The sequence below is a fragment of the Rhinoraja longicauda genome, chromosome 1, assembly GCF_053455715.1.
Source record: "Rhinoraja longicauda isolate Sanriku21f chromosome 1, sRhiLon1.1, whole genome shotgun sequence".
Taxonomy (NCBI): domain Eukaryota; kingdom Metazoa; phylum Chordata; class Chondrichthyes; order Rajiformes; family Arhynchobatidae; genus Rhinoraja; species Rhinoraja longicauda.
In genome coordinates, this window is record NC_135953.1 from 122,673,624 (window position 1) to 122,695,249 (window position 21,626).

At 39.5% G+C, this 21,626-nt stretch overlaps 1 protein-coding gene across 2 annotated transcripts in view; it reads left to right on the forward strand.

Annotated features, from left to right (window-relative positions):
* lrba (LPS-responsive vesicle trafficking, beach and anchor containing) overlaps positions 1-21,626 on the forward strand; it is a 681,010-nt gene that overhangs the window by 29,489 nt on the left and 629,895 nt on the right. For both annotated transcript variants that reach the window (XM_078405961.1, XM_078405966.1), the window contains exons 5-10: positions 8,805-8,926; positions 9,139-9,265; positions 10,934-11,053; positions 15,437-15,583; positions 16,414-16,611; positions 17,079-17,212. In XM_078405961.1, coding sequence (XP_078262087.1) covers positions 8,805-8,926; positions 9,139-9,265; positions 10,934-11,053; positions 15,437-15,583; positions 16,414-16,611; positions 17,079-17,212 — 848 coding nt within the window. The remainder of the gene's footprint in view (positions 1-8,804; positions 8,927-9,138; positions 9,266-10,933; positions 11,054-15,436; positions 15,584-16,413; positions 16,612-17,078; positions 17,213-21,626) is intronic.

Here is a 21,626-nt window from a genome sequence, read left to right on the forward strand (position 1 = left end):
CCAACTGTTATAGGTAAGATGAGGCAACTTAACATGAATAAAATATCTCTAGGATCAACTTCATTCAAGTGGCCCAGCTTCTCATTGTTTAACCCAAAAGTCTTAAATCCAATCTTTATTTCTGCTACATTTGTGCTGGCAGTGCAACTGTTCCTTTTTTGTGATTTCAATATGATTTCATTTTTCCTCAATAACGGATTCCCACCACCCCGAACAAGCAGGAAGCCTTGGTGTGTCCATCCATTTTGCCCTTTTCTGCCCTCACCCCTCCCTTTCTGGAATCATTGTAAAATCCCTCCTGTGCACAGCATTCATCTCGCCAGTCCCCAAATTCAAAAATCCACTCCAGTATGATGGCATCACTAAAACATCTCCCCTTTCTGTATTCTGGACGACTTGTCTCCTCTGCAGCGCCCTGATATACTCCCCAATCATTACTAATGCTCTATTCCATGACATCTTCCTGTATAAACACAGAAGATGCAACACATGTTTTTTTATCATATTCTTTCACAGTTACCCAGGATCCCAAACAGTTTTTTTTCACAGTTGCAACAGCAATTGAATATTACTACTTTCAATTTTGTGCACATTAGTTGTCAAGATACAGTAGGCTCAACATATGGGAGACCAAATATAGAATGGATGACTGCTCTGTGGCATATTTTTGCATGGTGTGCAGGTGTGACCTTGATCTTTTTCCTGTCACTTAATTTTCTATAGTAGTCCCATCCTTTCTTCTTAGCCTCCCATACTGCTCTAGTGAAGCTCAGGGTAAGATTGAGCAAAAGCGCTTTGACTTTTGTAGAAGCAAAGGTCTATAGTTGCTGGTGAATAGACAAAAAGGCACAAAGTGTGAGAGACTCAACTCGAAATGTCACCTATCCATGTTCTCCAGAGTTGCTGTCCGACCTGCTGAGTTATTCCAGCACTATGCGTCTCTTTGTCTCAGGGCCTGATGGTCTGCATCCCAGGGTACTCAGGGAGGTGGCTCTAGAAATAGTGGACGCGTTGGTGATAATTTTCCAATGTTCAATAGATTCAGGATCAGTTCCTGTGGATTGGAAGATAGCTAATGTTATCCCCCTTTTCAAGAAAGGAGCGAGAGAGAAATTGGGGGATTACAGACCAGTTAGCCTAACATTGGTGGTGGGGAAAATGCTGGAGTCAATTATTAAAGAGGTAATAACAGTGCATTTGGATAGCAGTAAAAGGATGTCCAAGTCAGCATGGATTTATGAAAGGGAAATCATGCTTGACTAATCTTCTGGACTTTTTTGAGGATGTGACAAGTAAAATGGATGAAGAGGAGCCAGTGGATGTAGTGTATCTAGACTTTCAGAAAACCTTTGATAAGGTCCCACACGGGAGATTGGTGAGCAAAATTAGAGCACATGGTATTGGGGGAAGGTTGTTGACATGGATAGAGAATTGGTTGGCAGACAGGAAGCAAAGAGTAGGTAAACGGGTCCTTTTCAGAATGGCAGGCGAGTGGAGTGCCGCAAGGCTCGATGTTGGGGCCGCAACTGTTTACCATATATATTAATGATTTAATGAAGGAATTAGAAGTAACACTAGCAAGTTCGCGGATGACACAAAGCTGGGTGGCAGTGTGAACTGCGAAGAGGATGTTAGGAGGTTGCAGGGTGACCTGGACAGGTTGAGTGAGTGGGCAGATGCATGGCAGATGCAGTATAATATAGATAAATGTGAGGTTATCCACTTTGGCGGCAAAAACAATGAGGCAGATTATTATCTCAATGGTGACAGGTTAGGTAAGGGGGAAGTGCAGCGAGACCTGGGTGTCCTTGTGCAGCAGTCACTGAAAGTTGGCGTGCAGGTACAGCAGGCAGTGAAGAAAGCTAATGGCATGTTGGCCCTCATAACGAGCGGATTTCATTATGGGAGTAAAGAGGTTCTGCAGTTGTATAGGGCCCTGGTAAGACCACATCTGGAGTATTGTGTACAGTTTGGGCTCTTAATTTGAGGAAGGACATCCTTGTAATTGAGGCAATGCAGCGTAGGTTCACGAGATTGATCCCTGGGATGGCGGGACTATCATGTGAGGAAAGATTGAAAAGACTAGGCTTGTATTCACTGGAGTTTAGAAGGATCTTATTGAGACATATAAAATTATAAAAGGACTGGACAAGCGAGATGCAGGAAAAATGTTCTCAATGTTGGGCGAGTCCAGAACCAGGGTCCACAGTCTTAGAATAAAGGGGAGGCCATTTAAAACTGAGATGAGAAGGAACCTTTTCACCCAGTGAGTTGTGAATTTGTGGAATTCTCTGCCACAGAGGGCATTGGAGGCCAAATCACTGGATGGATTTAAGAGAGAGTTAGATAGAGTTCTAGGGGCTAGTGGAATCGAGGGATATGGGGAGAAGGCAGGCATGGGTTATTGATTGTGGATGATCAGCCATGATCACAATGAATGGCGGTGCTGGCACGAAGGGCCGAATGGCCTCCTGCACCTATTTTCTATGTTTCTATGTTTCTTTGTCTTTTGACTAGCCATATTACATTGCCTTGACCATCACACAAGCCAGCTTCCCTTCCATTGACTTCATTTACAATTCACACTACCTCAGCACGGCCACCAACATAATCCTGGACCAGCCGCACCATGGTTACTCCCTCTTTTCCCCTCTCCCATCAGGCAGGAGGTACTTCACTCTGTTGTATCTTTGCACTAAATGTTCTACCCTTTATCCTGTATCTGTTCACTGTGGACGTCTTGGTTGTATTCATGTATACTCTTCTTTTACTGGATAGCATGCAAACAAACTTTTCACTGTGCATGTGATAATACTAAACTAAACTAGTCTTCTACTAAACAATTTCGGATAATGATTTGGCTAATACCAATGTAAAAAAGAAAGTGTTGTAGATACTAAACAGCTCAGTTGGAAACTAAGAAGAGAGAAAATAGAAATGAAGTGCACAGAAAAAAAAAGAAAGGAAAAAAAGAAAAAGCAATGTCTGTTTTCAAGCTTCTGGCATTTTTTGCAATGAACCTCAACATAAGTGCCAATAACAGTATTTATCTTTCAATTGCATGTTACAGTTAATGATTCTGCTATTCACATGCAACCCGTTGATGCATTATTTTTGTTTTAGTTGTCCCATTATCAACCCTTTTATTGTCTTGCACTTTCATATCTTTTGTAATTTAACTTCTGGGTCTCATCTGATTGCAAAAATATATATATTTCTCTGCTTTCCCTTTCTCAACTTGTAATATCTCTAGTAGGAAAGAACTGCAGATGCTGGTTTAAATCAAAGGTAGACACAAAATGCTGGAGTAACTCAGCGGGACAGGCAGCATCTCTGGAGAGAAGGAATGGGTGATCGTTTCGTTGAACACCTCCGCTCAGTCCGCCTTAACCTACCTGATCTTCCAGTTGCTCAGCCCTTTAACTCCCCCTCCCAATCCCAATCTGCTCTTTCTGTCCTGGGCCTCCTGCATTGCCAGAGTGAGGCCCAGCATAAATTGGAGGAACAGCACCTCATATTTCGCTTGGGTAGCTTACACCCCAGCGGTATGACCATTGACTTCTCTAACTTCAAATAGCCCTTGCTTTCCCTCTCTCTCCATCCCCTCCCCCTTCCCAGTTATCCCACCAGTCTTACTATCTCTGACTACATTCTATCTTTGTCCCGCCCACTCCCCTGATGAGGAAGAAGGGTCTTGACCCGAAACATCATTCATTATCTCTAGATATTTCCCTTCATGGTGAAAGCTTATTTGCCTGAAATTTTAATTGTCTCTCAACAATAGCTGCATGACCTGCTATTTTTGGATTTTGTTTTTCTGTTTTTAAGTCTTAGGGGGAACTGCTTGAGTTGATTTATGATTTTCTTTTCCCCAAATCCCAATCCCACAATTTATAATCCATCCCTGTGGCACTTTGCTCTAATTCCAATTCATTATTGCCAGTATTGAGAGAATAGTTTCCTCTGGTTCATTTACATAGTCTCTGGTAAACTACTTGCTCTCTAAGGTTCCCTTTTTCAAACAAATTGTGCCAACCATTTCTATTCCTGTGGCATCAATAACAACATTATTTAAACCTCATTGTACTGGCTGGTGGGAAACATGTGATTACAATGAAGGTACTTATTTTTGTTTACTGGTCTTGCATCTTCTTATTTGCTTATGTGCCTGTCAATTTAGAATACTGTATTTTGTTTGTTGCAGTTAATAGTAATAAAATGATGTAATTAAATAATCTTGCCTTTGGCCAGTATTTAAAAATCCCTATTTTCTTTTCTTCAATATTATCTCTGATTATCGGATCTGTTTTAGTTTGCATTTATTTTCATTCCATTTCAAAATGCTTTTTGGCGGCACGGTAGCGCAGCGGTAGAGTTGCTGCTTTACAGCGAATGCAGCGCCGGAGACTCAGGTTCGATCCTGACTACGGGTGCTGTACTGTAAGGAGTTTGTACGTTCTCCCCGTGACCGGCGTGGGTTTTCTCCGAGATCTTCGGTTTCCTCCCACACTCCAAAGACGTACAGGTATGTAGGTTAATTGGCTGGGTAAATGTAAAATGTAAAAATTGTCCCTAGTGGGTGTAGGATAGTGTTAATGTACGGGGATCACTGGGCGGCACGGACTTGGAGGGCCGAAAAGGCCTGTTTCCGGCTGTATATATATGATATGATATGATATGTTATTGCCCCTCAATATTAGCACTCTCAGATATTGCAATGAAGACGTATTCATTCCAGCATATCCCTCAAGTCCCACTCCCCTTCTCACAGAATCTTTCCTTGCAACTGCAGGAAGCACAGAACTTGCCCTTTTACCTTTCTGCTTTCCATCATCCAAAGACCAAACATCTTTTTCAGTTGAGCTATGATTCACTTCTTTTTTTAAATTTTTTTTTATTTTTGAAAAGCATATGTACAAATAGAAATAAAAGACACATTTGTTACAGAGTTCTTACATAGCTTCAATTTTTAAATTTTTAAAGAGAGAAAATAAAAAATAAAAAAGAAAGGAAAAAAAACAAAACTATAAACTATTGGGAAGAGAGAATAAGAGGATTAAAAAAAATATATAACTATAAAAATTAAAGGGGGTAGATCCGGGAGACAATAACCACAGTTGTACATCCAACCCGTAACTCAAGTTTCAACTTTTAATTTTAAATTTTTATTTTAGTCCTGTGCCAAACCCATTTACTTTTCTAAAAATTCAATAAATGGAGACCATATTTTAAAAAATAACTCAGGTTTGTCAATTAAGGCAAATCTTATTTTTTCCAAATGCAGGGTCTCTGTCATTTCCGTAGTCCACATTTTAATTGTGGGGGTTATTGGTTTTTTCCAAAATTTAAGTATTAATTTTTTCGCAGTTATTAGACTGTAATCAAGAAAATGTACCTGACTTGTTGTAAAGTTTGTAGTATGTTCTGATAATCCTAATATAATTAATTTTGGATCCATATCCAATTGCTTGTTGATAACTTTAGAAACTATTTTAAAAATCTCCAACCAGAAGTTTTGCATTTTTATACAAGTTACGAAAATATGAGTTAAATTAGCTTCTTGAAATTGACATTTATCACAAAGCTATGATTCACTTCTACAGATTTAATATACAGTCCCTCGTACTTACAAGGTGACTTTGCGCATCCACTGGTCTTCATTTTAATTCGCCATTGCACTGCCACTTTGACCCTTTTATCTTTGGTTTCCTGGACTGTTTCAATAAAACCCAAAGTAAGTTTGAAGAATAGCAATTTGTCTTCAGACCAGGCAAGTTACAACTCTCAAGACTATGTTAAATTGAACTACTTGAGATTAGTAACTTTTCCAATTCATGTCAGAACTGAGTTTTCCTGTCTCTAGATTGTTCCTGACCTGTTTGGGTATTTCCTGCATTTTCATAGAACAGTGCAGCACAGGAACGGGGTCTTCGACCCACAATGTTTGTGCCGAATCTGATCCATATCCATGTCCCTATCCAAAAGCCTCTTAAAGGCCGCTATCATATTTGCCTGCACCATCTGCCCTGATAGTATGTTCCAGGCTCCCACCATTCTCTGAGTTAAAAAAAACTTGCCCACATTGCCATTAAACCTTCTCTCTCTCTCACCTCATAGCCAAGCCCTCTAGTGTTGGAGATTTCTACACTGGGGTGAAAAGTTCTGACAGTCTACCCTATCCATGCCTCTCATCATTTCATATATTTCTGTCAAGTCTTCCCTCAATCTCCGACCTGCCAGAGAAAACAATCTAGGTCTATCTGACTTCCCCGTGCAGATGAAACCCTCTAATGCAGGCAGCATTCTGGTAAAACTCCTCTGCACTCTTTCCAAAGCCTCCCCATCTTTCCTAACCAAAGTCCTATAGAGCTGCATATTTCAAATGCCCAGCAAATTCAGTGTTTTGTATCTCCCAGTTCGAGCTTAATTTTTTGTTCTATCCCCTGTCATTCTTCTATTTATGTCTCCTTGAGGCTAATTCGATGCAAGTAATGTCTTTTCTACAGTCTCTGCACAAGAGATCACCATCACTTACATCATCGTCTCTCTTGCTCTTTGCTCTTCAGTCTATCACAGACATTTTGTTTGTTCTTCCCGTTCCTCTTTTTCCTTGCAACTTAAAATAAAATTGCTGTCTGATTTGTTTTTTGAGCTCTGATGAAAGTTCATCAATCTGAAACTTTAAAATCCATTACTCTAGTTACTCTCTAGTGCAGTAGGATGCTGCTCACCTTACTCTGTATTTCCAGCAATTTTATTAAATTCCAATTCAGTTTTTGCAAAGTGAACAAATGTCAGATTATTTATTGATCTGCTTTCACAAACGTTGATGTGGGTGTGAAAAAGGAACTGGGATGCTGTTCAATCATGGACAGGGTTATTATAATCCTGACCTGGTGGTTTCTAGGTCTTGGTTGCTATTGTGGTACTGCCACTTTTGGAAGAGCTGTTAATACATTAATCACATTTTGAGTAAAGAATCAATCCAACAATTTTGTCAGCTCAATATTTTATGAATCAGGAAATTATGATTATGCTTATTAATTATGTTTCAAACCTGTAGTTTTTGATTTATGTTTGCTGTATTATTCACCTAGGGGATGAGGATTAATGGCAAGGACATCAATTATTGCCCATCTCAAATTGTCCCTGAGATGATGAGCTATTATCATCAGCTGCTGCAATGCTATTGAAGATATTTCTACTGTGCATTTGCTTATTCATGTCATAGGAGCAGAATTAGGCCATTCAGCCCATCAAGACTACTTTGCCATTCAATCATGACTGATCTATCAACCCCACTCTCCTACCATCTCCCCTTAACCTTTGACAGGTTCGTGATTAGTACAGGTGTCACTCGACTTTAAAAATACCCAATGACGGCCTCCACAGCTGTCAGTGGCAATGAATTCCACAGATCTCCTTCTGACAAAAGACATTTCTCCTCATCTTTCTAATGGAATGTCCTTTTATTCTGAGGCTGTGCCCTCTGGTCTTAGTAGTAGAAATATCCTACTAGTAGAATAGTCTACTATTACTAGACTATTAGTAATAATACTAATTATTAGTATAATAGTTATATTATAACTAATATAATAGTTATTATATTAGTATAATATAATATAATATTATATTATAATATTATATTATTATATAATAATATTATATATAATATTATATATAATATTATATATAATATATATAATATATATAATATTATATATAATATATATAATATTCCACTAGTAGAAATATCCTCTCCTGGTGCGGCCACATGGGGAAAAACTCGCCGCAGAGCCTGCAGCGGAATTCTTGCTCGCGCCAGTGTTGCAGCTCCGCCGAGTCTGCATGCCTTGCATTGGTCGCTGGTATACCTGTGTCGGTGCCTCGCCAAATTCGAGGAGAGCCCGAAGCCCTTTCCGCACACCTCGCATCTGAACAACAGCTCGACCGAATGCATGCGCAGGTGGCCCAGCAGCTGGGCGAAAGTCCAACCGCACAGCCCACAACCGTGTGGCTTTTTCCCCATTGCCTGGGACGGTGGACAGGCCAGGCTAAAACTTCATCGGACTCCCTCTTCCCCGCCGCGACGCCTGGAAAACAAGGGCAACAATCACACTCCTTCCTCATCATCTTTTTTCCTATTTGGGCACAAGATATAAAAGCTTGCAATCACATCACCAGATTCAAGAGCCGTTTCTTCCCCGCTATTATTAGCCGGCGAGAATGTGACAGTTGCAGTTGAGATACCGAACGGTATCGGATCCTGCTACTTTCAATTATTGTCAGCATTTTGTTGCTTTTAAGAATATTATGTCTAATTGGTGCTCAGCCCTCCTTTGTATGTTCTTACACAATTATTCGTAGATCAATGTTACAGATGTTTCTCGACCCGTAATGTCACCCATTCCCTCTCTCCAGAGCTGCCTGTCCCTCTGAGTTACTCCAGCTTTTTGTGTCTATTTACAAATTATACATATGTCTCCTCCAATCTCAAAATGTTTATTCTTTGGGGGGTGGGGATGGGGGGGAAGAACATGCTTTGTTATGACAACATATAGTATTATTTACTATTCCTCATTGCTATTTAGATTATCTATTTGAAGTGGAATATGAAATATTCAGGAACATGTTCACTTTCAATCTATCAGTGTACTTATTTGCAGATTTAAGAGAATGGGAAAACAGGTTCATTGTTCTTTCTTTTTGCTGAAGCTAAATGTGTGACATTGAATAACTGAGGAGAAAATAAGATACCAGATTGTAGCCAGAAATAATTTATGCATTGGTTTTGTTTGTTTCAGGCTATAGCTCTACCTCCAATTGCTAAATGGCCTTATCAGAATGGTTTCACTTTTCACACGTGGCTCAGAATGGACCCTTTAAATAATATCAATGTTGATAAAGATAAACCTTATTTATATTGGTAAGTACAAAAGCCTGGATCAACACACCAGTACTTTGCAAAAGTGTAATATTCAGTTCATCGTGCTGCAGGAAATCTGCTATTCACTTGGGTTTGTTCATTTAACAATTTAGTTTTTTCTGATGTTGCTTGGTGAATTGATAATTGAGTTTATTAGGTTAGTGATTATGTGGCAAATGCTTGCTTCATTAAAAGTTTATTCTTTCCACTAGTTTCCGGACCAATAAAGGTCTTGGATATTCTGCTCATTTTGTTGGTGGTTGTCTCATTGTGACGTCAATAAAGTCAAAAGGAAAAGGATTTCAGCATTGTGTAAAATACGATTTCAAACCACAAAAGGCAAGTATTCATTATTTGACATGTTGGTTTCCAGTTATTGATAAGAAATGTTTATTTGTTAAGGAATCAGTTTTAAATTATTTAATTATTTACAAACTTCTGGAATATTGCTCTGATGATGAAGTTTTAATGCAACTTGTCATTCACTTAAAGCATTTGATTTAACCCGGAAGTATTGCAAACTTTGCAAAATCATTTGTGGGCTAATTGCACCACATAAGAAGGTTATGAGGGCTAAGCTTCCTTGTTGCCACAAACAAGAAAGTTACAAGCCTAGAAATATAAGACAGAAACAAAGTAACAAAAGTGCGTGGTGGAGATATGACAGGCGAGAACCGAATAGACCTATGGTATAAAATAATGTTAAAGTGACAAAGAATGTTAAAAATACATGCCTGAAGGCATAAAAACAACCTTTGGGAACATTCAGCCGGTTGGGCAGTACCGATGGAAAGAGATGCAGTTAATATTTCATCCTTCATCTAAATTGGAAAACAAAAAAAATGTTTTAGATAGCAGAAAAGGCGAGAGAGGGAGACAGGATGTGACAGTTAATTAACAGTGAAGTTTAGATTGCGTTTATTTTTCTGTGTAATGGTGAAGGCAAGGCTGTGGGTTATATCCAGCAGACCAGACGAGACAAAAAAAGGCTGAAATTATGATGTAGGGCAGATATAGTCGCCAAACTGCATGGGCGCATGATTGTAGGTTGGAGGAGAATGTTGAGATGGGAGGTGATGGCCATGGAGCAATTTATATTAAAATCTAAGAATTTAAAATTTGAGGCAGATGACAATCTAGGTCAACAAAGATCAAGGTGATAGAACTTGGAATAGGATATGTGTGGCAAAGATTTGGCTGAGATAATGTTTGGGGAAATGATATTGTTTGGAAGTTCTACCTTGTCATTGCTATTTTTAGTTTAGAGATACAGAACGGAAACAGGTCCTTTGGCCCACTGAGTCCACACCGACCAACAATCCCCGCACATTAACGCTACCCTACACACACTAGGAAGATTTTTTTTAACATTTACATTTATACCAAAGCAATTAACTTACGAACCTATATGTCTTTGGAGTATGGGAGGAAACCGAAGATCTTGGAGAAAACCCACGCAGGTCATGGGGAGAACATACAAACACTGAACAGAGAAGCACCCGTGGTCAGGATTGAACCCTGGTCTCTGGTGCTGTAAGGCAGTAGCTCTACTGCTACGCCACTGTGCTGCCCACAGTGAGATAACCAAAAGGAAGTATTATTTAATTTTGCTGAACTGGTACGATTAATTTGAGATACCAATATTTCAATAAAACATGAGTCCTGAATTCATAATTGAATGAAAATTTGGGTATTATTGAGGTAAAGAAATGTTTACCATGTTGAAAGTTTAGGCATTTCAAGCGTATCTCATTTCTGCCATCTAAATGTATAGCAAAATGGTTCATAATTGCAGAGAGTAGATAGTTCACTGTAGCCTGCTGGGAGCTTATAAGTCAGGAAAAAAAACAATGGTGTTTGTACTGAGCAAAATATTTAGTAGGAGAACTATTTAAGTTTTCCAAAGGAGGAAATGAATAATGTAGATCACTGTATTTTCTAGCAATCGCTTTTTTTAGCATGCAATTTCTCAGTATATAACTAAGTTAAAATACTTCTATACTTTAGTGGTACATGGTGACCATTGTACATATCTACCATCGATGGAAAAACAGTGAGATCCGATGCTATGTGAATGGTGAACTGGCATCTTTTGGAGAGATCACGTGGCTTGTGAATACAAGTGATGTAAGTAGAATTACCAAGTGACATTTGAGATTTTCTTTTTGTAGATATTTTGGACAGTGTTTTCCTTTTTATTTAGATGCCAAAAAATATCATAAGAAGTTGATTAAGAAAAAAAATCGAAATCCTTTTTATACTTACAAACGATGTTCCACATTACAGCTTTCAAGTTATTTTCTCCTGGAATATTCATTTTGTGAAGAGATCCTTGTGTGTTTTTCTGATTCATTCATTTTCTTGCTGCAGTCTCTTTGTTCCATTCTAAAATGACAAACTAATTCTTTGGGAATATTCTGAGTGTAAATATATCTTGGAACTGGATGTTAAGGTTGGGTCTTCCAAAAGAGCTTTGTTTCCTTTGCCAGTGTTGTCAATATATTGACAATGAATATTAGTTACTTGAGTTACTCTTAACATTGCAAAAAAATATTGACATGCTGGAAATGGAGCTTAATTATTTACAGTCTGCAAATTAATATTTTAAGAATTAGCAGTTTAAATAATTAAACATTTATCATTTCCTAATTCAAATATTATAAAGTGAAGAATTGGGAAAAGTTACCGACCTCTCTTGCCTCTCACAATTATCCCTTTGTCATTCATGCCATCCTGCCCATGCTTTGAGAGACTTTCTCTTCTGATCTCTTCTTTCCATTCACCCTCCTCCTTCCTGTACATTATAAAACCTGTTTAACTCTATTTCCAATTCCGATGAAAGTTCAGCAATTTGAACTCGGTTTCACTCTCTGTAGAAGAAACCTGACCAATTTATTTCGAGCACCTTATGCATTGTTGCTTTTAAAAGTTTACTAGACCAAGTGGACCTGTTGGGTCCAAACCTCTCCTGCATTGGTGCAGCACCCCCTCCTCCCCTCTCCCCCATCCCCTCTCCCCCTCCCCCTCCCCTCCCATCCCCCCTGCCCATCCCCTTCACCCCTCCCCCCATCCTCCCTCCTCTCCCCCTCATGCCCCCCATCCTCCCTCCCCTTTCCTCCCCTCCCCTCTCCCTCTCCACCCCTCCCCCCTCGGCCCAACTGTGGACCCGTTGCTGGGTGGGGAGTGCCCCCGTAGGCGGGCAAGGGGGGACAGGGAAAAGGCACTGACCGGCCATGTTTCTCCTGCGGGCCTCTCCTGTGGGCCGAGCGTGGAGCCGAAGCATCTCCTGCAGCTCGGCTGCGATCTGCAGCGAGCAGCGGGGAATGGCAGCGACGGCATGGACCCGTTGCCGGGCGGGGAGTGTCCCCCGGGGCCGAGGGTGGGTGAGAGTGGACAGGGAGCAGGCACTGACCTCGGCCCCATTTCTCCTGCGGGCCGGGCGTGGAGCCGAAGCCTCTCCTGCACCACGGGAGGAAGGTCAGGCGCGGGGCACGCTGGGAAGGGCGCCGGTCCTCCCGCTGGTCCTCCTGGGGGGGATTCAGACCACGGGGGAATGTTGAGTAGGGTGGGCCTAAAATTGTCGCTCTGTCGTGTACCGTTTTGGCTGTGTAGAGGGCATGGTACACACATAAACATATACACACAAACAAACCGAGAGATTTAGTAATATAATATAATATAATATATAAATATAGATGGATAGATAGATGTTCTCCATAATAAAATGTGCACTCTAGTCAGGAACCACTGAGATTGAAATTTAGTCAATCACATAATTTGGTAATTTTGCAAAAGGGTCTTGAGATTCAGTTTTTAAAGATTTGATTGCTCATTCTTGTTTCGTATTTGGTTTTCCACATTGAAGCTTGAAGCACAACATTTTGATTACAGAGTAGCTCCCTTGCACTAATATTTTCACAATTGAATAGGTAACTTTGTATGATTAGTAAATCCATCATTTTTGGTGAGGTAGATGATTTGACCGAAGAATCTTAATGCAACTATCCATCACAAGCTTTGACATTTGTGATTACACTACCTTGATCAGAAAATTCTGCTTTTGACCTTGCCTCCTGTTTGATTTCAATGTATAATGGTACTATATTGCTTGTACCTAGGTGCAGTGAAATTCTGTTTTTGCACACAAATCAGTAAAATGCTTACTATACATCAGCACAATCATACTCCAGTACAAGAGTGTAAGAATAGTAGATTAAACTTAGGCCGTACACAAAAGTTAACATGTTTCCCACCCCATCTTGTGCCCTTCAAATTCAAAGTTGTTAAAAATGTTAGCACCCTAACTTGGCCATAAAGGTCCTTTATCCAGTGACACTGGGTTGGAGTTACAGGGGTTGACCTGGCCAGGTGCTGTTTCCAATGACCTCCAGCGCTACTCCGCCACTTCCTGCACTGCAGGCCATGTCTAATCCATTCGGTCGGCCACTTGGTGCAGCCCTCAATCTAATCTCGCCCCAGGTTGCTGCAGGGCCTCCAGTAGCCCACTCCATCAATGCAATGATCCGGGCATGGCGGCCCGAGAATGTGTCGTCCTTTGCCTCACGCCATCATTTAGCCTCTGTGCCCCAGGGCACCTGCTGCAGCTGACGTCGGAACACACAGAGTGCCTCTGAGGGAGGGGGATATAAGCGCCTGTCCACTCACCTACAGCGCTCCTTTTTTTCGTCCACCATCTTCGGCATCTTCAAGAGACAAAAGCAACACAGGACCCTTCATTTGTTCTCTGCAGATAATTAGCATGTAGCTGGAACTATAGGGATGTAAATATATATTGAAATATTGTTTACAGCATAATCTATGAAAAGGGGCTGATATGACATTTTCTTTCATTCCAAAAAACAATCAAGTGATGCATCAACAAATTATTGCGCAAATGAATTGAAACCAATAATGGAACAAAGTGTGCACATTCTAAGTCATGTCAATGCAATTAACCAGATCACTACCATAATATCACTGAGCAGTATATTTGATAAGTGAAATAATTCTTTCTTTATGCACATTTTAAAATTCATGCTGTATTCCTAAAGAAAATTCATTGGTCGCATAGTTTTATTAGTTGGGAAGAAAAAGTAAAAGAGCAATTCGTCAAATAGGCCAACAAAAATTAAATGATTCATTGAAAATTTTGAGATTGATGAAGGGACAGCAGTATTCTACAATCAATTTTATACAATACCTCATAGTATTGCATATGACACATGCCTGCCTGTGGCTGTGAGGCAGTGCTGTTGCTTTTCTAGGTTCCAAGCTTCATGCAAATAAATACCTTGCACATCTGGAGGATGTGAATATTTTCATATACAACTGGTTCTACAAAGTAAATGATACCATTACCTCTGTCTGGAATCAAGTATTAAGGATGTAGTAATAGTGATTGAGAAGCAAGCAATGATTAGATAGAGTCAACATAGTTTTATGAAATGGAAATATTTTTCAGCTCGCGGTGCTTTTTAATGCCGAACTAGTAGGTGAACTAAAGGGAAGCCAGAATATGTCGCATATTTAGATTTTATGGGCGCTTTTAATAAAAATGCCACAAAAGTTGCTGTTCCACATGGTAATGGGTCATTGGTTTGGGTAAACCATATATTAGCGGGGAATGAGAATTGGTCACCGGATAAAAACCATATGAATAAGTTAATACTTTTTGGGATTAATGGTGTACTGCATGAATCAGTTCTTATACCTTAATTTTATAATATTCAAGTAGGAATAAATTGGTAATTTTTGAGGTTATGGTGTACTGCCAGGATTAGTACTTGTGCCTCAGCTTTTTATATCCAAGTAGTCCATTCATATTCAATGTCAATGGCTTAAATGAGGGGACTCAGTATAATATATCTTTTGCTAACGGTATAAAGCTGGGCAGGTAAGTAAACTGTGTGGGTGAGGCAGAAAGGCTGCAAAAGTAAAACAGTTGAACTAAAACTTGGTGAAATTCATTTTGGTAGGAAGAATATTGTTTTTTTTCTTTGAGAAATAAATGTTGGATTTCAAAGGTATGGGTGTTTTAGTACACTATTTTCAATAACCAGTTGAGAAGACGAACTATACTCCTTGCAGCATGGTGGCGTGGCGGTAGAACTACTGCCTTAAAGCGCCAGGGATCCGGGTTCGATCCTGACTACGTGTGCTTGTCTGCATGGAGTTTGTACGTTCTCCCACTGACCTGTGTGGATTTTCTCTGAGATCTTCGGCTTCCTTACACACCCCAAAGACATACAGGTTTGCAGGTTAATTGGCTTGATATAAATGTGTATATTAAAAATAAAATTTTAAAAAAGAAAAAGATTGTCCCTAGTGTGTGTGTAGAGTAGTGCTCGTGTGCAGAGATAGCTGGTGGATGCGGACTCGGTGGGCCGAAAAAGAAACTTATTGGAAATGACCGTCAAAAAATTTGTGTATACTGTTACCGTAGTTAAAAAAATAATAATTTTGACTTAAGAAGTTGCAAATTACACACAAATGAATCTGTTTGTTTTTTAGACATTTGACAAATGTTTCCTGGGATCTTCAGAAACAGCAGATGCAAATCGGGTATTCTGCGGCCAACTTGGAGCAGTTTATGTCTTCGCCGAAGCTCTCAATGCAGCTCAGATATTTGCAATATATCAACTTGGCATTGGATACAAGGTAGTGTAAAGCAAAAGAAAAAAACATTGTAGATTCTGGTAATCTAAAATAGAACAGAAAATGTCTGGAATATTCAGGAGGTTAGCATATATATATATATATATATATATATATATATATATATATATACAGAGAATCACATTTAACATTTCAGTGCAATAAATTTTCATTTGAGCTGGGTAATGGTGGAGATAAAACACTCTTTACATTGCAGAGAAAGATGTGAGGGGTGACTAGAACAAAAGGATGATTGGAGGGTAGAAGAAATTAAATGACAGAAGATAGACACAAAATCATGAATAACAGTAACTTCAGACATCTCTGGAGAAAAGTAGTAGGTGATGTTTTGGGTTGGAACCCTTTTTCAGACTGCTTCAGAATGACAGAAGTGCTGATAGAATCACTTAAAAGGTGGCAGTGAAAGCAAACGAGCAACCAATTTTATGTCTAGGAGAAGGTGCCAAAAGGACAATGGTAGTTTTAAAGTTGTAACAACTCTTATCAAGGAAGTCATGGAGACATGCAGATTTTTTTGGAATGCATGTATTCCATAATTAAATGGGTCAGAGAGGAGAAAATAGGTGTTTAGACATCAGGTCTGAAGTGTTATTGGAGACATGTCGATGTAATAAGGATAGAATATAAGTAGAGCATCGATGAACTGTTCAAGCATGGCAACCACTGTGAAGGTCAGAAGCAGCTTGAAGTCCACATGGAGATTTCCGTTACCAAATAGGCTGGAAGATGATGGTTATTAATTTGTGGAAATGATTTACTGTGTTATTAAATCATCCTTACCTACATCATTGAGAAACTTTGATATTTTCCAGGGTGCTTTCAAATTTAAAGCAGAAAGTGATCTCCTTCTAGCGGAACACCACAAGTTACTACTTTATGACGGCAAGCTGTCTGGTAGCATTGCCTTCACATACAATCCAAAGGCTACAGATGCTCAACTCTGTCTAGAATCATCTCCCAAGGATAATCCATCGATTTTTGTTCATTCTCCTCATGCTCTCATGCTTCAGGTAAAAGCTAAGTTCTGTAAATGTTGCTTTGTACCAGTTTCTTAAAAAAGGACAAAACATTTATTCTGTTGTTAATTAATTTCAACAGCTAAAGCATTTATGGCATGTTATGGACAAATCTTTGAAAATATATATTACATTTAGAAAATAAGTTATTTCTCCAAATTTAACTGGTTTTATGCATCTTGGGTATGTGGAGAGCCTCTTGCAAGTGACTAAACACTGCCATACTGTTTTCAATTTTAACGTGAACTTTTTCTCTTGCCTGTTAAATGGTGAATAAATACATTTGAATGGTGAATAAATACAGTTGAATGGTGAATACATTTATTTTATAATGTTTCATCTGGTTTTAAAAATGTGTTGGTAAATTTGTTTTTCTGCCTTCTTCAAACTAATTGCATAAAAAGTGAGTTCAGAAGTTCAGTTTTATAAATTTTTGATTTGAGGTTTGATCTTTGTAACAGGATGTGAAAGCTGTTGTAACACATTCAGTACAAAGTGCTATACATTCAATTGGTGGTGTCCAGGTGCTTTTCCCATTGTTTGCACAACTTGACTATTGTCAACATTCTTCAGACCAAGTGGACAACACTGTTTGGTAAGTGAATTTGTGGATGTTCATTCTGCTCGGGAATTGATTATTAATTTCTCTCGGGATACTGTTAATGGATTAAGTCCTGCACCTCTCATAAATGTCTGCTTCTCTCAATTTAAATGCTCAAGCATTGTCATCAATGCCATCAGCTGACAAGGCCATGAATTTCTCTGCCTACAGTTTTCTGTTTATAAAACATACCATAAATCCTACCTTCTCAACCAAACTTTTGTTAATTTGCCTTTGTACCATACCTCTTACCTAATGACTCAGTAATCCTTCTATTGAGGGGACTATATAAAGTGAAATGGTTGTTGAAGTGATTAAGTGGACTGGTTGATGCTGCTTGACTCAGAGTTCCTCCATCAGTGTTTTTATGAATACATTGATTGTGTTTTCTTGGCAAATCCCTCTGAAATGTGCATCCTTCCTCTCGTTGTAACGAACGTTCTTCCAATTATATGCATTATAAGAATTTGCCTTTCATTTTGTAAAATCGCTAAGGTTATTTGTTCATGGACTTTTTGGTTAGTAAGTAACAATGTATACCATGTGATTGACAAATCAGATTTTTGGTAGACTTTACAATTGTTTGCAAAACTTATTTTAAAGTATAAATGTAATTGGTGAATTTGAGTTAGCTGGAATGAGAAATTTCGCACGTTTAAGTTTTGCAACTTGAGGAAGTTTTAACCTTTTGGGGGAAAATTTGAAGATCCAAGTTTTCTTTGGATATTTGAGTAATGGAATTCTGGATGGTTTGTTATGTAAGATTACCTGTGATTTTCTTATAATTTAAGCGCTGGTAGAATAATAAGAGCTGGTAGAATGTTTTTGTTTTATTGTTTACCTGTGACTTGTTTTGAACTTGGTATGGTATTTTGGCACTGTTAAAAATAGGAAGGGCAACTCACTGCACTCTGTCACAGATATGCATAATTTAATATGCAGTTGGTTTTTGGAGTGGATATAAATGGGATATTTTGTTTCTTTTCATTACACCACTTGTCCACATGCCTTAAATTTATTTTCTTAGGTTTTAATGAGACACCATGCCAACTTTATCCTTCTGACTCTGCTCCCCCTCCCCCCGCCCCCATTCTTGCATCCATTTTGTCCAGAGCCTTTTCTGCATTAATATTTACTTATGGTGGGTTTAATTTTCACACAGTAAATTATTACATGGGAAGATTATTTGTTTTTAAAGTTAACTTTTAACTTTTTAAGCATCAGCTTTGTAATTGAACATATTAATAAGCATAGATAGACACAAAATGCTGGAGTAGCTCAGCGGGACAGGCAGCATCTCTGGAGAGAAGGAATGGGTGTCATTTCAGGTCGAGACTCTTCTTCAGACTGAAGAACGTTCCTTCTTTCCAGAGATGCTGCCTGTCCTGAGTTACTCCAACTTTTTGTGTCTATCTTCGGTTTAAACCAGCATCTGCAGTTCCTTCTTAAACATATCAATAAGCATTTTCATTGTGATGGTTTTAAATTCAGAATAGGTCTTTCTCATAACCACTGATTCTTCTCTGTCTAGATCCGCCTCCATTTTTCCAACATCAAAGTTATTCTCTACATCTCTAGCCTTTTCTTTCAAATTCATATTTTTTGTAAAAATCAGGAGCCTGCCATTCTGCCTATCAAACCCATATTAGCTTTTCATGGGTCCGTTCCATTCTCCTCATAACCTTTGTAAATTATTATTTCTTGGATATCTGTGCATTTCCCATTGAAAATCCATCGTGACTTGGTTTCTACCTCCTTTCTTGGCAGAGTACATGAGATTACGAGAATCTACCATCCTGTTTTCCCGGAAACCTGGCTCACCTAGTTTTGTTGTGCAAATCACTTTGAAATAGCTCGGGGCCCATCCCTACGTTCCTTTGAATTTGTTAGGTTCATTTGTAAATACATGTCTGTTGGTGTATTTATAGCAGTATCAATGATTTGGATGAGAACATACAGGGCAAGATTAGCAAGTTTGTTGATGACACAAAAGTGAGTGGTTTTGCAGATTATGAAGATGGTTGTGAAAGATTGCAGCAGGATCTGGATCGATTGGCCAGGTGGGCTGAGGAATGGTTGATGAATTTAACACGGAAATGTGTGAGGTGTTGCATTTTGGGACGTCGAACAAGGGCAGGACCTACACAGTAGGCCTGTGGGGAGTGTTGTAGAGCAGAGGGATCCAGGAGTGCAGGTGCATGGTTCTTTGAAGGTCGAGTTGCAGGTAGATAAGGTGTCAAAAAGGCTTTTGGCACAATGGCCTTCATCAGTCAGAGTTTTGAGTATAGAAGTTAGGAGGTCGTGTTACAGTTGTATAAGACGCTGGTGAGACCGCATTTAGAATATTGTGTTCAGTTCTTTGCACCATGTTATAGGAAAGATGTTGTCAAGTTTGAAAGGGTTCAGAAGATTTACGAGGATGTTGCTAGGACTAGAGGGCGTGAGCTGTAGGGAGAGGTTGAGTAGGCTGGGTCTCTATTCCTTGGAGCGCAAGAGGATTAGGGATGATCTTATAGAGGTGTACAAAATGTTGAGAGGAATAGATCGGGTCGATGCAGAGTCTCTTGCCCAGCGTAGGGGAATCGAGGACCAGAGGACATAGGTTCAAGTTGAAGAGGAAAAGATTTAATAGGAATCTTAGGGGTAACTTTTTCACACAAAGGGTGGCGGGTGTATGGAACAAGCTGCCAAATGTAGTTGAGGCTGGGACTATCCCATCGTTTAAGACACAATTAGACAGGTACATAGATAGTACAGGTTTGGAGGGATATGGACCAAGCGCAGGCAGGTGGGACTCGTGTAGCTGGGACATGTTGGCTGGTGTGGGCAGGTTGGGCCGAAAGGTCTGTTTCTACACGCTATTACTCTGATCTATGACTATCCAATAGTCTGGAATATCTGCCTGCTTGGCCTCACTAAAACCCCGAGGCTGTTGGATTACAGTAGTTTCACTGTAATGCCTGGAATCTGTTTATAAAATAAAAAGCCCTCTCAACTGTATTGTCTTTTGCCTTTTTTAATTTGTAACTTCAAATTACACCTGTAGGTTCTCAAGCCATCCATTTAAAGAAATCGCTTCACTCTATTTACCATATCCACATTTGCCATCATCTTGTACGTGTTTCTGAAATAACCTCATAACCTGTTTTGCTACAAGAAAAGAACCAGTAGCTTTTCCAGCCTAACCTTGCAGCTAATATTTCTGATCTTTTCTGCACCATTACTCCAGTGTAAAGGGAAATCTGAGAGAACATTATGAAGCAGAGTAGATTTCCATTTATGATTCTATTTTCCATTCTCATTTTAAAAAAATCATGAAATTAAAATAAGAATTCACTTACTTAATCACTTGAAATGTGCAGGATTAATGTTTTCTTTACCATGTTCAGTATTTATCATATGAATGTATCCATTCACTATGTGTCATGATTTCCAGGATATGGCGATTATTTTGTATTGAAGTGCCTCCTTATCAGACTAGCTTGCTACATTTCCTCTCTGTTTCCTATCATTTATCTCTGGCTCAGTCCTGGTATCAAATAGTTTTGACTTCAAGCTCCATTGTTGTTCCTCTTAATTACTATGCCACCTGAGGCTTATTGTTTAAAAATAAGATTTAGAAAACCCCAGAGATGCTGGAAATCTGAATAAGACAGAAAATGCTGGGAACTCTCAGTAGATCAGGCAGTTAATGTAAAAAGAGAAACAGTTAAAGTTTCAAGTCTGAGACTCTTCCGATGGCAGGTCTTCAACACGGATGTTACCAGCATAGACACAAAATGTTGGAGTAATTCAGCGGGACAGGCAGCAGTGTTATACTTGCGTGGAGCACCGAGAAGCAGGCAGTTGAAAAACGGGGTAAAGAGTTAATTGGCTGTAAAGTTTGTGACAAAAGAAGGTTACTCAGGATTCAGGATATCTTTATTTGTCATCCAAAAAACAAGTTTTTTGGACGAAATTTAGTCACCCACAGTCCAACAATAAAAACAGACTCACAGGTAGAGGCAGTTTAAAAAGAATGCCAAAACACATGTTCTAGTGTTATACTTGCGTGGAGCACAGAGAAGCAGGCAGTTGAAAAATGGAGGAAGCTGCACTGTGGTTTATTCAATCATTTACAATCCTCCACCAAAGATGGCACTATTACAGCCCTCTTGGGAGCTGTCGGGGCAGAAGATGCTTCTAGTCTGAACGGCAGACAGGTCGGAGGCTCCAATACCAACAATGAGACTCGACCGGTGAGACCGTCGTCGGGCAGAGCCATAGTGGTGGGTGGCTCCATTGTCGACGTGCGGACAGGAGATTCTGTGGTGGCAGGTGAGACTCAAGGATGGTCTATTGCCTCCCTGGTGCCAGGGTTAAAGATGTCACGGACCGACTTTACAACATCTTCGAGAGAGAGACGGTG